This window comes from Scyliorhinus torazame, chromosome 15 (genome assembly GCF_047496885.1).
Source record: "Scyliorhinus torazame isolate Kashiwa2021f chromosome 15, sScyTor2.1, whole genome shotgun sequence".
Taxonomy (NCBI): domain Eukaryota; kingdom Metazoa; phylum Chordata; class Chondrichthyes; order Carcharhiniformes; family Scyliorhinidae; genus Scyliorhinus; species Scyliorhinus torazame.
This window is the reverse complement of record NC_092721.1, coordinates 203,005,075-203,019,140: the sequence shown is the minus strand read 5'-3', so window position 1 is coordinate 203,019,140 and position 14,066 is coordinate 203,005,075. Positions and strand designations below refer to the sequence as shown.

General features: G+C 53.7%; 1 protein-coding gene across 14 annotated transcripts in view; it reads left to right on the top strand.

The window, feature by feature from the left end:
- The window catches only part of pde2a (phosphodiesterase 2A), a 698,440-nt gene that overhangs the window by 412,590 nt on the left and 271,784 nt on the right, over positions 1-14,066 (top strand). For all 14 annotated transcript variants that reach the window (XM_072477464.1, XM_072477463.1, XM_072477456.1 and 11 more), the window contains one exon: positions 5,002-5,054. In XM_072477464.1, coding sequence (XP_072333565.1) covers positions 5,002-5,054 — 53 coding nt within the window. The remainder of the gene's footprint in view (positions 1-5,001; positions 5,055-14,066) is intronic.

Here is a 14,066-nt window from a genome sequence, read left to right as displayed (position 1 = left end):
GTGCGAGTTGCGACAGTGTGGGTGTGAGTTGGGACGGTGTGTGGGTGTGAGTTGGGACAGTGTGGGTGTGAGTTGGGACAGTGTGTGGGGGTGAGTTGAGACAGTGTGTGGCAGTGAGTTGGGACAGTGTGTGGGTGTGAGTTGGGACAGTGTGGGTGTGAGTAGGGACAGTGTGTGGGTGTGAGTTGGAACAGTGTGTGGGAGGTGAGTTGAGACAGTGTGTGGATGTGAATTGGGACAGTGTGTGGGTGTGAGTTGGGACACTGTGGGTGTGGGTTGGAACTGTGTGTGGGTGTGAGTTGGGACAGTGTGTGGGTGTGAGTTGGGACAGTGTGTGTGTGTGAGCTGGGACAGTGTGTGGGTGTGAGTTGGGACAATGTGGGTGTGAGTTGGGACAGTGTGTGGGTGTGAGATGGGACAGCGTGTGGGGTGTGAGTTGGGACAGTGTGTGGGTGTGAGTTGGGATAGTGTGTGGGTGTGAGTTGGGGGAGTGTGAGGGGGGCTGTTGGGACAGGGTGGGGTAGAGTTGGGGGAGTGTGGGGGTGTGCGTTGGGGAGTGTGAGGGGGGCTGTTGGGACAGGGTGGGGGTGAATTGGGACAGGGTGTGGGGATGAGTTGGGACAGTGTGGGGGGTGAGTTGGGACAATGTGGGGGGTGGGGGTGTTGGGACAGTGTGGGGGTGAGTTGGGACAGGCTGTGGGGGTGAGTTGGGGTGGGTGTTGGTGTGAGTTGGGGGAGTGTGGTGGGGGGTGTTGTGACAGGGTGGGGGGGTGAGTTGGGACAGTGTGGTGGTGAGTTGGGGGAGTGTGGGGGTGAGTTGGGACAGTGTGTGGGTGTGAGTTGGGACAGCGTGTGGGTGGGAGTTGGGACTGTGTGGGGGTGAGTTGGGACAGTGTATGGGTGTGAGTTTGTGGAGTGTGTGGGTGTGAGTTGGGACAGTGTGTGGGTGTGAGTTGGGACAGTGTGTGGGTGGGAGTTGGGACAGTGTGTGGGTGTGAGTTGGGACAGTGTGTGGGTGTGAGTTGGGAAAGTGTGTGGGGTGAGTTGGGACAGTGTGTGGGTGTGAGTTGGGACAGTGTGTGGGTGTGAGTTGGGACAGTGTGTGGGTGTGAGTTGGGACAGTGTGTGGGTGTGAGTTGGTGGAGTGTGTGGGTGTGAGTTGGGACAGTGTGTGGGTGTGAGTTGGGACAGTGTGTGGGTGTGAGTTGGTGGAGTGTGTGGGTGTGAGTTGGGACAGTGTGTGGGTGGGAGTTTGGACAGTGTGTGGGTGTGAGTTGGTGGATTGTGTGGGTGTGAGTTGGGACAGTGTGTGGGTGTGAGTTGGGACAGTGTGTGGGTGTGAGTTGGGACAGTGTGTGGGTGTGGGTTGGAACAGTTTGTGGGTGTGAGTTGGGACAGTGCGTGGGTGTGGGTTGGGACAGTGTGTGGGTGTGAGTTGGGACAGTGTGTGGGTGTGAGTTGGGACAGTGTGTGGGTGTCAGTTGGGAAAGTGTGTGGGTGGGAGTTGGGACAGTGTGTGTGGGGTGAGTTGGGACAGTGTGTGGGTGTCAGTTGAGAAAGTGTGTGGGGTGAGTTGGGACAGTGTGTGGGTGTGAGTTGGGACAGTGTGTGGGTGTGAGTTGGGACAGGGTGTGGGTGTGAGTTGGGACAGTGTGGGTGTGAGTTGGGACAGTGTGTGGGTGGGAGTTGGGGCAGTGTGTGGGTGTGAGTTGGGAAAGTGTGGGTGTGAGTTGGGACAGGGTGTGGGTGTGAGTTGGGACAGTGTGGGTGTGAGTTGGGACAGTGTGTGGGTGTGAGTTGGGACAGTGTGTGGGTGTGAGTTGGGACAGTGTGTGGGTGGGTGTTTGGACAGTGTGTGGGTGTGAGTTGGGACAGTGTGTGGGTGGGTGTTTGGACAGTGTGTGGGTGTGAGTTGGGACAGTGTGTGGGCGTGAGTTGGGACAGTGTGTGGGTGTGCGTTGGCACATTGTGTGTGTGAGTTGTAGGAGTGTGGTGGGTGAGTTGGGACAGTGTGTGGGTGTGAGTTGGGACCGTGTGTGGGTGTGAGTTGGGACAGTGTGTGGGAGTGAGTTGGGACAGTGTGTGGGGGGTGAGTTAGGACAGTGTGTGGGTGTGAGTTGGGACAGTGTGGGTGTCAGTTGGGACAGTGTGGGGGTGAGTTGGGACAGTGTGCGGGTGTGAGTTGGGGCAGTGTGTGTGGGGTGAGTTGGGGCAGTGTGTGGGTGTGAGTTGGGACAGTGTGTGGGTGTGAGTTGGGACAGTGTGTGGGTGTGAGTTGCGACAGTGTGTGGGTCTGAGTTGGGACAGTGTGTGGGTGTGAGTTGGGACAGTGTGGGTGTGAGTTGGGACAGTGTGTGGGTGTGAGTTGGGACAGTGTGTGCGGGGTGAGCTGCGACAGTGTGTGGGTCTGAGTTGCGACAGTGTGTGGGTGTGAGTTGCGACAGTGTGTGGGTGTGGGTTGGGACAGTGTGTGGGTGTGAGTTGGGACAGTGTGTGTGTGTGAGTTGGGACAGTGTGTGGGTCTGAGTTGGGACAGTGTGGGTGTGAGTTGGGACAGTGTGTGTGGGGTGAGTTGGGACAGTGTGTGGGTCTGAGTTGGGACAGTGTGTGGGTGCGAGTTGCGACTGCGTGGGTGTGAGTTGGGACGGTGTGTGGGTGTGAGTTGGGACAGTGTGGGTGTAAGTTGGGACTGTGTGTGGGGGTGAGTTGAGACAGTGTGTGGCAGTGAGTTGGGACAGTGTGTGGGTGTGAGTTGGGACAGTGTGTGGTTGTGCGCTGGGACAGTGTGTGGGTGTGAGTTGGGACAGGTTGGGGTGTGAGTTGGGACAGTGTGTGGGTGTGAGTTGGGACAGTGTGTGGGTGTGAGTTGGGACAGTGTGGGGTGTGAGTTGGGACAGTGTGGGTGTGAGTTGGGACAGTGTGTGGGGGTGAGTTGAGACAGTGTGTGGCAGTGAGTTGGGACAGTGTGTGGGTGTGAGTTGGGACAGTGTGTGGTTGTGCGCTGGGACAGTGTGTGGGTGTGAGTTGGGACAGGTTGGGGTGTGAGTTGGGACAGTGTGTGGGTGTGAGTTGGGACAGTGTGTGGGTCTGAGTTGCGACAGTGTGTGGGTGTGAGTTGCGATAGTGTGTGGGTGTGGGTTGGGACAGTGTGTGGGTGTGAGTTGGGACAGTGTGTGTGTGTGAGTTGGGACAGTGTGTGGGTCTGAGTTGGGACAGTGTGGGTGTGAGTTGGGACAGTGTGTGTGGGGTGAGTTGGGACAGTGTGGGTCTGAGTTGGGACAGTGTGTGGGTGCGAGTTGCGACTGTGTGGGTGTGAGTTGGGACGGTGTGTGGGTGTGAGTTGGGACAGTGTGGGTGTAAGTTGGGACTGTGTGTGGGGGTGAGTTGAGACAGTGTGTGGCAGTGAGTTGGGACAGTGTGTGGGTGTGAGTTGGGACAGTGTGTGGTTGTGCGCTGGGACAGTGTGTGGGTGTGAGTTGGGACAGGTTGGGGTGTGAGTTGGGACAGTGTGTGTGTGTGAGTTGGGACAGTGTGTGGGTGTGAGTTGGGACAGTGTGTGGGTGTGAGTTGGGACAGTGTGTGGGTGTGAGTTGGGACAGTGTGGGGTGTGAGTTGGGACAGTGTGGGTGTGAGTTGGGACAGTGTGTGGGGGTGAGTTGAGACAGTGTGTGGCAGTGAGTTGGGACAGTGTGTGGGTGTGAGTTGGGACAGTGTGTGGTTGTGCGCTGGGACAGTGTGTGGGTGTGAGTTGGGACAGTGTGTGGGTGTGAGTTGGGACAGTGTGTGGGTGTGAGTTGGGACAGGGTGGGGTGTGAGTTGGGACAGTGTGTGGGTGTGAATTGGGACACTGTAGGTTGGGACAGTGTGTGGGTGTGAGTTGGGACAGTATGTGGGTGTGAGTTGGGACAGTGTGCGGGTGTGAGTTGGGACAGGGTGGGGTGTGAGTTGGGACAGGGTGGGGTGTGAGTTGGGACAGTGTGTGGCTGTGAGTTTGGACTGTGTGTGGGTGTGAGTTGGGACAGTGTGGGTGTGAGTTGGGACAGTGTGTGGGGGTGAGTTGAGACAGTGTGTGGGTGTGAGTTGGGGCAGTGTGTGGGTGTGAGTTGGGACAGTGTGTGGGTGTGAGTTGAGACAGTGTGTGGATGTGAGTTGGGACACTGTGGGTGTGGGTTGGGACAGTGTGTGGGTGTGAATTGGGACAGTGTGTGGATATGAGTTGGGACACTGGGTGTGGGTTGGGACAGTGTGTGGGTGTGAGTTGGGACAGTGTGTGGTTGTGAGTTGGGACAGTCTGTGGGTGTGAGCTGGGACAGTGTGTGGGTGTGAGATGGGACAGCGTGTGGGGTGTGAGTTGGGACAGTGTGGGTGTGAGTTGGGGGAGTGTGAGGGGGGCTGTTGGGACAGGGTGTGGGGTGAGTTGGGGGAGTGTAAGGGGGGGCTGTTGGGAGAGGGTAGGGGGTGAATTGGGACAGGGTGTGGGGGTGAGTTGGGACAGTGTGGGGGGTGAGTTGGGACAGTGTGGGGGTGGGGGTGTTGGGACAGTGTGGGGGGTGTGTTGGGACAGGGTGTGGGGGTGAGTTGGGACAGGGTGTGGGGGTGAGTTGGGACAGTGTGTGGGTGTGAGTTGGGACAGGGTGGGGGGTGAGTTGGGACAGTGTGTGTGTGTGATTTGGGGGGGGTTGGTGTGAGTTGGGGGAGTGTGGGGGGGTGTTGGGACAGGGTGGGGGTGAGTTGGGACAGTGTGGGGGTGAGTTGGGGGAGTGTGGGAGGTGGGTGTTGGGACAGGGTGGGGGGTGAGTTGGGACAGTGTGGGGGTGAGTTGGGGGAGTGTGGGAGGTGGGTGTTGGGACAGGGTGGGGGGTGAGTTGGGACAGTGTGGGGGGTGAGTTGGGGGAGTGTGGGGGGGGGGGTGTTGGGACAGGGTGGGAGTGAGCTTTGCGTCTGCTGTGATGGTCTTCACAACGGGCTGGTTGTTGATGATAAATGTTGACTGTTTTCCAGGTGAACTCTATGATCTTGACGCTTCCTCTCTTCAGCTGAAGGTCATTCACTATGTAAGTCCTGAAACAGCTCATTTCCATCAATGTTCTCTTGTGTTATCTTGTAACCTGTTAAACGTGAACGGTTCCTGGGGTCTGGTTGGCCAGGTTCCTGTGCTTTCCACGGGCTCAATCTTGTGGCCCTCTTTTTAGATGCCCATGTTGTCCTGTTCACTTGAGAGATTGACCAGGTGTTCGGGAATGAGTTCGAAACTGTGAAAGGAAGACTAAAATAAAGAAAGAATGAGCGGGTAATTGGAGTATGAGAGAAACCTTGCACGAATTATAAAAACAGGCAGTAAAACTTCGATAAATATATAAAAAGGAAGAGAGTAGCTAAAGTACCCATTAGAGACTGAGACTGGGGAATTAATAACGAGGAATCGAGGAACTGACAGAGACTTTGAATAAATGTTTTGCATCTGTCTTCGCAGTGGAAGAAACAAAAAGCATCCAGGGATGTTAGAAACCTCTGGGGTCAAAGGGACTGTGGAACTTTAAACAATCAAGATCACTCGGGCAAAATGTTTAGCAAAACTAGTGGGACTAAAGTCTGATAAGCCCCCTGCACCTGGTGGCCTGCCCCCTCGGGGACTGAGAGGAAGTGGTAGAAGAGGTCGTGGCCTCAATGATGGTGGGGAGTCGGCCCCCACATGCCCTCCGGCTGCTGCCCGTCAGTCAACGTACGCTCAAATGAGTGTTGGTTGGCAGGAGGAGGGACTTCTGCCCCTCAGTCGAGAGGGAGTGCCACCTCGGTGATCTATCGGCCAATCTGATTGGCCCGCAGCTCTCCAGCCCCAGCAGCAACAGCGCCGCAGTGGCCGGAAGAGGTACTGTATGGACAGGTCTGCCACTCAGTGCCGGAGCCGGTGATCCAGGGATGTGTAAGGGGTCCCAGGGTGGGGGGTGGGGGGTCGGGGGGGGGGGGGGTAGGGAAGGCGGTGATTGGGGGGGGAGGGGTTCGCAAGTAGGTTGGGGCGATCAGGGTTTCAAGATGCCATTGAGGTTGAAGTAACAGGAGGAAATATTCTGAAATTTGATCGGACCATGGCAGCACGTTAGCACAGTGGTTAGCACTGTTGCTTCACACCTCCAGGGTCCCGGGTTCGATTCCCGGCTTGGGTCACTGTCTGTGCGGAGTCTGCACGTTCTCCCCGTGCCTGCGCGGGTTTCCTCCGGGTGCTCCGGTTTCCTCCCACAGTCCAAAGATGTGCAGGTTAGGTGGATTGGGCCATGATAAATTGTCTCTCAGTGTCCAAAATTGCCCTTAGGGTTGGGTGGGGTTACTGGGTTGTGGGGATCGGGTGGAGGTGTGGGCTTGGATAGGGTGCTCGTTCCAAGGGCCGGTGCAGACTCGATGGGCCGAATGGCCTCCTTCTGCGTTGTACATTCTATGATCTCTACCTCAACTCAAATCATCCGCCTTGGCCCCCCCCGCGAATTTGCTGCCCTGTTCTCAGTGACTAATACTGTAACCTCGGCGACAGAGGGACCTCCACTCCAGATGCTCAGTCTCAAATATGGATTATGGCGGGGTTTGGGGGGGGGGGGGGGATAATACCACATAGAATCTCAGGGCAGCAAGTTCCACTTTGTTATCGCTCGCTGGGCAAAAAGATTTCAGCTCATCCTGCCAGCCTTCACCTCGTGCCCAAAACCTTAAATCTGTCCCTCTTGGGTCCTCGTACCATCGACTCAGGAGGGTTCCCGTCGGCACTTCCTGTGCTTTGCCACAATCTCACCAGAAATGTGATGGATCGGGCGCAGCCTCGAGAAAATCCCTGGCCTTCAGCTGTCTCACAGGGTCTTTATCGGCCGCAAGATTATATCACAAGATTTGTTTGCAGGGTTGGTAACAGGTTTGGATAAGGTCGGCAAAAGTAAAGCTGTTCCCATCAGCCAATGGTCCGGGGAACAAGGGACACAGATTTGGGCAAGAAATGAAGGCTGGCTGGCAGGCTGAAGAAAGCTAAAGAAATTCGGCATGTCTGCGTCGACTGTCACAAACTTCTACAGATGTGCGATACAGAGCATCCTATCCGGCTGCATCACAGCCTGGTATGGTAACTGCTCGGTCCAGGATCGCAAGAAACTGCAGAGTGTGGTGAACTCAGCCCAACGCATCACACAAGCTTGCCACCCCCACATTGATTCTGTCTACACCTCCCGCTGCCTCAGGAAGTCAGACAGCATTATCAGAGACCCCTCCCACCCAGGCATTGCCTTCTTCCAGACCCTTCCATCAGGCAGAAGGTACAGAAGTCTGAAGACCCGCACATCCAGACATAGAAACAGCTTCTTCCCCACAGCTACTGGACTCCTCAACGACTCCCCCTCGGACTGATCTGTTCCCTGTAAGAACACTATTCACGACGCCCTATGCTGCTCTTGCTCATGTATTTGCTTTGTTTGGCCCCTTGTTCCGCACTGGAACCAATCACTGTTTGTCGATGTACCATTTGTCAATGTTTTCTGTCAATTATTCTTGTGTCTACTGTGTACGTACTGTGTATGTTCCTTTGGCTGCAGAAAAATACTGTACTTCGGTACACGTGACAATAAATATCAATCAATCAAACAATCAGGCAGGGTGAGAAAAAGTTTTTTACACAAGGAGCGCTTGTGACCTAGAACTCGCTGCCTATGAGAGGTGGAGGGGGGATGGGGGGTGTGGGGGGGGGGGGGGGGGTGAGGGGAGGTAGAAGCCGAGAAAAATGATTTCAGAAGGGAATCGGATGGGCCCCTGTGGGAAATGAACCTTCAGCGTACCGGGGACAACGCTGGAGACTGCTCCACAGAGAGTCAACGGGTTGAAGAGCCTTCTTCTGTCTTGTGGTGAATTTAAAGAGGCCTCTGGAGGTTTCGATTCACCCCCCTTTCCCGCTGCATTTATTCCCTGTTGATAATTCGGGGGGCTGCAAGGAAAAGTTGAAAATGAAACGATAGTTTCTTTGCAATGTTTCTGCTGATTGTTGCTCCCTGCAGAAGCCTGGATCTTGGTGCCTTCCTGGAGGGTTGAGTGACATTCCTACAAAGATGGAGTGTGGGGCTGGGGACTGCGAGCCAAGATAGGCACTGCCTCTGAATTATGGAGCGACCGTGTGATGAATTGTTTCCCTACCTTTGGGTCCAGAAAAACACAGGAATTAGGAGCAGGAGGAGGCCATTCTGCCCCTTGAACGGGTGCTCCGGTTTCCTCCCACAGTCCAAAGACGCGCAGGTTAGGTGGATTGGCCGTGATTAATTGCCCCATGGTGTGAGGTTGCTCTTTCAGAGGGTCAGTGCAGACTCGATTGGCCGAATGGCCTCCTTCTGTACTGTAGGGATTTTAAATACAAAATTCCGCCGAGATCTCTCATTTCTGAAATTTCTATATTTTCTCTGCTGCCGTCCATTGAAAAGTGACCTTGAATCAAAGCACTTGCTTTGGGACACCGTTCATCCCCTCCCACAGGGAACCGGACACACGTACGCAATCTCAAAAAGAATCCTTGCGCTCATGTGACTTTTTTTCCTCTTGCACAGATGCCCCTCCTGTTTCTCTCCAGGGTTCTCGATGTAAGGAACTCGTGTGAGGCTGTCCGTCAAGCTTGCTGCGTGAGTCACTGTGAATGGAACCGGGGCATAAACACAGCGCATCTCCCTCACCAGCCACTCTGCCAACTACCCCCCCCCCGCCCCCCACGTGCCCCCCTCCCCCCCCCCCCTCGCCCCCCCTCCCCCCCCCTCGCGCCCCCCCCTCCCTCCCCCACCATGATCCCTCTTTCCGAGTGACAGCGACTGCTCGGAATGTTGAGTGTTTGGCAGTGTGACGCGATCTCATCATATAAGCACAGCTGGGAGCTTTCTCTCCAAAGCTTCTCACAAATATTTATCTGAAACGTCTGAACCGATGTTTCACAAATGTCAGTGATGACAGCACGCTATTGAACTTAACGCTGTCCCTGACATGCTGTACTGTTTGCAACAGTTTCTTCGGAAGGTTCACCACCAGAATCTCTTTCAAAAGTGCGGTAGAATGGTGGTGATGTTGCTGGATAATTAATCCAGCGGCCCGGAACAGGCACACATTCGAATCCCACCGGGGCAAGCGGAGAAATTGAAATTCAGTCAATAAATAGAGACTGGATTGAAAAGCTGGTCTCAGTCACGGTGACCATTGAGCTGTTATCGGCTGTTGTAAAAACCCATCGGGTTCATTAATGTCCCTCAGGGAAGGAAATCTGCCGTCCTTACCCGGTCTGGCCTACATGTGGCTCCAGACCCACAGCAATGTGGTTGACTCTTATCTGAGACCTGAAATACTTCTACTTCAACACCACGGGCGGGACCCTCTGATCCTGTGGCTGAGTGTTGATGCCGTCATAAATGCCGGGCAGTAATTCTGACCCCTACAGGGGGGCCAGCACGGCACTGGAGCGACCCACGCCCCTCAAGCTGCCGATCCCGGTGTCAGATGGGCGTTGCGGGTCTGCATATGCTCAGTGGGACCGGCACCAATGCGCGAATACGCAGCGGCTCACTTCTCCGCGCCGGCCCCGACGCGACGTGGCGCGGGGCTACAGGGGCCGGCGTGGAGCAAAAGAGGCCCCCAGCCTGAGAGGCCGGCCCACTGATCGGTAGGCCCCGATCGCGGGCCAGGCCACAGCGAAGGCCGGCCCCCCCCGCCCCCCCCGGGTCGGACCCCCCCTACACCAGGCTGCCCCCGGATGCACGCCGAGGTAAGACCACACGTGGATGGCGCCGGGGCGACTCGGATTTTTTGTGAGGCCGCTCGGCCCACCCCGGGCGGACAATCGCCGCGCGTCCCCCGACCGGCACCGCGCTGGCGTCAGTGGAGCCGATTCTCCGCTCACCGGAGAATCCGCGGACCGGCGTCGGGGCGGCGTCGAGCGATTCGCGCCCAGCCTGGCGATTCTCCGGCCCGGCGTGGGCTGAGAGAATCCCGCCCCATTGCACTATCCCCATTTCCCTTGATGTTTAGAAGTCTATCTCAATCATACTCATTGACGGAGCCTCCACAGCCTTCTGGGGTAGGGGATTCCAAAGATTTGGCTCCCGCTGAGTGAAGATAATCCTCCCCATCTCAGTCCTAAATGCCCGAACCCTTATCCTGAGACAGCGTCCCCTGGTTCTGGAATGGGTTCACAGGCTTCTCGGTCCGAAGGACAATCAGGAATGGGTACCAGTTGCTGGCCCTGCACACAGTCCATGAGTGAAGAATGAAGAAGAGTTTTGAAGAGAGAGATTCATCATCACAGGTCCCTGTTGAAGAGGGAGACGTACACACCTCCCTCCACGGGTCAGTTTCACTGAGTTGGGAGGTTTTCCACCTCGGCCGATCCGACTGTGAAAAATGTCGGGCTGCAGCTGGGATTTTGGGGTTGGGGTTTGGGGGCAGGGTGAAAGAGGAGTCAGGACAGGCGACCCCGGACACGTGTGCGGGTGGCCAGGTGGATTGAAGCGCAAGGCTGCCTCTGTGCCCAGCACTCCATTTAAATCAATAGAATATAATAAAACAAAACAATTCCCTCCAGCCCTCACCCATTACCTCCCCTTATCCCCCCACATATTCCCTGTGATCCATCCTGTACCTCTCTACATACACTCCATGACCCCTATACCCACTATGTTGGCTTAGTCCAACTCATGATGATCTTTGCCTCCCAACTATCACTACTTGCCCTTACTGCCTCCAGGCCAATTCAACCAGTACCCAGATGCTTTTTTGACGCATTTTCTGGACAGTTCATTGACAGTTGGGCAGTTTGTTGACAGCTGGACAGTTACTCGACAAATCCTTGATAGTTTGAAAGCTGCTTGGCAGTTTCACAGTTTTTGACAGCTGGACAGTTCCAATGAGTTTGTGCATAAAAGGTGCACAATCACGTTCCATTCTATTACTGCCAAAGAGTGCCTTACTGCTCACAAAAGGTTTCTTACCTCCCGCAAAGGTATCCTGGTACCCTATCCAAAGGGGTACCTCTCCTCTCTAATGGGGTATTTAAAGAATCCACCAAGTTCAGGCATCCTATTATCTGATTTAACCTGCACACTCTTAGATTCACGCAGCTCGAGTGCAAAAGTCAGTAGAGGCAGCTGGTCATTTAAATGGCCCAAGGGAGAGCTGAATAGGTTTTGGTGAAGATGTGGATCTGGAGTGTTTAAAAAGAATCCGATGGGGAAAATCGATTTTTACTTTCGGAACGCTGTGCACTGTTTGGTTTTGGCTGTTGCTGATTGCTTTAGAATGCATTGGCGCTGTGGTGTAGTTTGTCACAGCCTTCAAAATATGCGCAGAGTTTTCAGAGCAGACTGTTGGATGTGGATGTGGCCTGAAGCCGCCTGAAGGAGATGGAAGCTCTTGATAAAAAGATCCCCCCCCCTCCCCACCCAGGCTTTGCATTAAAACAGCGTAACGTCAAGGCCAGAAATTTTACGGCCATTGGGATTCTCTCTTTCCTCCGGCGGCGCAGCCCCGCCCGTGGCATTCCCGGCGGAATGGTGTGGATTCAGTGGGAAATCCCGTTGCCAAGCGGCGGGAAGACAGAATCCCGCCGCCAGCGAATGGCAGGCCACCGAGAAACACATGGCTCAGGAATGGGAGAACCCAGAGAGTTGCTCTCAGCTTGGTGCTACTCTTGTCTGACAGATACTGTAGACTGGCCGGCGAAGATAAGGATGCATGAGGGAGAGGTTATTTGCACAGAATTTTTAAAAAACATGAGTGTCTTGGTTCAAAAATAATAATCAGACAGCAAGTTTGGATGGCGGGGTGTCTGTGCGGAGTCTGCACTTTCTCCACGTGTCTGTGTGGGTTTCCTCCGGGTGCTCCGGTTTCCCCCCACAGTCCAAAGATGTGCAGGTTAGGTGAATTGGTCATGATTAAAATTGCCCCTAAGTGTCCAAAAGGTTAGGTAAGGTCATGGGATTACAGAGATAGGGTAGGGTCGGTGCAGACCCGATGGGCTGAATGGCCTCCTTCTGCACTGAAGGGATTCTATGATTCTATATTGAAAATATCAGCTATATCGCTATATTGTGGTGAAACAGTGATGTACTATTTTATATATTACCATATATTATTGCTGAAAAAGAGACATTTTTGTCTTGAAGCTTTTTGTTGTGGACTTACCAGAACATTTTGCAAGAATACAAATCTAAGGGAGACGCCAAATTTATACTGTATGAGAAGAGTAAGCTTGTATGCTTGGCAGTTAACTGTCAGTCACCCTTAACTGGTGCATTCTCCATGGCAATGCCTCTACCAATCATTGTTCACTTACCAACCAATCATCACTCTCTTCTCATACAGTATGAATTTGTTTCCTCCCTTGGATTTGTTTTCTTGCGAAATGTCCTGATGAGTGCTGGGCGAAAAGCTTCGACAAAAAATGTCTCTCTTTTTTCAGCAATGCTCCAGTTCTGTCCGACCAAGCGACGATTTGTGCACTAAAGGCAAAGGTACAACAGAGAGCAAATTCAGGATGTCCACTACGCAGTCCGACTGACAGGTAAGTTAAGAATGAGTAAGCTATCTAGCGAGTTTCTCCGAGTGTATTAAACCTGAGGTAATGCTAAGGTGACACACCGTCCCGCGATTGAGCGAGCGTTAATACAAAATGAGATTGGACAGATTGGGAGCTACACTGCTCTTGGTCTGAAGTGCACAATATCTTTCATTTTTTTGAGGTGATATGTTTGTACCGTTCTATTGCGTCAACAGATACCATACCGTGAAAATGAAATGAAAATCGCTTATTGTCACAAGTAGGCTTCAAATGAAGTTACTGTGAAAAGCCCCTAGTCGCCACATTCCGGCGCCTGTTCGGGGAGGCTGTTACGGGAATTGAACCGTGCTGCTGGCCTGCCTTGGTCTGCTTTCGAAGCCAGCGATTTAGCCCTGTGCTAAACAGCCCCCATAAAGAACACACTAGCACAGTAAACATACTGAAGTGCACAGGGTTTGGCAACACAAGCCACTCAACTCTCTGATCATGCACTCTCCGACAGCGCCTATGGCTTTACGTTTGGTCTGCCTTCATCCCGAATCAAATGGGACGAGGCCTTTGCTGAGTTGGAACTTCCACCGTCCACTGAAGGTTCTGAATCGTTGAAAGTGCGCCGAACTGATCTAGCGCACACATATTGCGGGATTCTGAATAACCTGTCTGATTTCCACGTACAACGCGAATGCCTTACAGCGTTGGGAGGCCTTAAGACCAACTCAGGCGCACATTAATTCAAGGGATGTGGCCAGGCCAGCATTTATTGCCCATCCCTAATTGCCGTGTACCTGAGTGTCCCGCTCGGCCATTTTCAAAGGGCACTTTAAGAGTCAACCACATTGCTGTCGGTCTGGAGTCACATGTAGGCCAGACCGGGTAAGGACGGTGGATTTCCTTCCCGAAAGGACATTAGTGAACCAGATGGGTTTTTACAACGATCGTTTTGTGGTCATCGTTGGACTTTTATTTCCAGATTCAAATGTCACCATCCGCGGTGGTGGGATTGGTCGCCGGGTCCTCGGAGCGCTGCCCTGCGTCCCTGGATTATTAGTCCAGTGACAGTACCACAGTGCCTCTGCCTCCCCAATATTCACAAATGTTCCAGTTAAGAAATCCGTAGATATCTACATTGCAGCTTAAAAACATGGCGATCCATGCCAACTGTCAATGAACTGTCCAGGAAATGCATCAAAAAAGCATCTGGGTACTGGATGAATTGGCATGGAGGCAGTAAGGGCAGGTAATGATAGATGGGAGGCATGGATCATCATGTGTTGGACGAAGCCAACATAGTGGGTATAGGAGCTCAGTAGCTCGTGCAGTTCAGTTTTAACAACACCATGGGTGGAATTTTACACCACAATGACAAAGTGTCAGGCTCTGACTGAAAACCGATGTGTTTCTCCCCAAAAACACAGCCAGCTTTTGTGTTCAGGTCTTCTGTCAAAAGAAAATCGTGGTGCGTGCTGTCAGACACTGGGGCACCATCTAAATATAATAAATAATAAATGACCTTTAT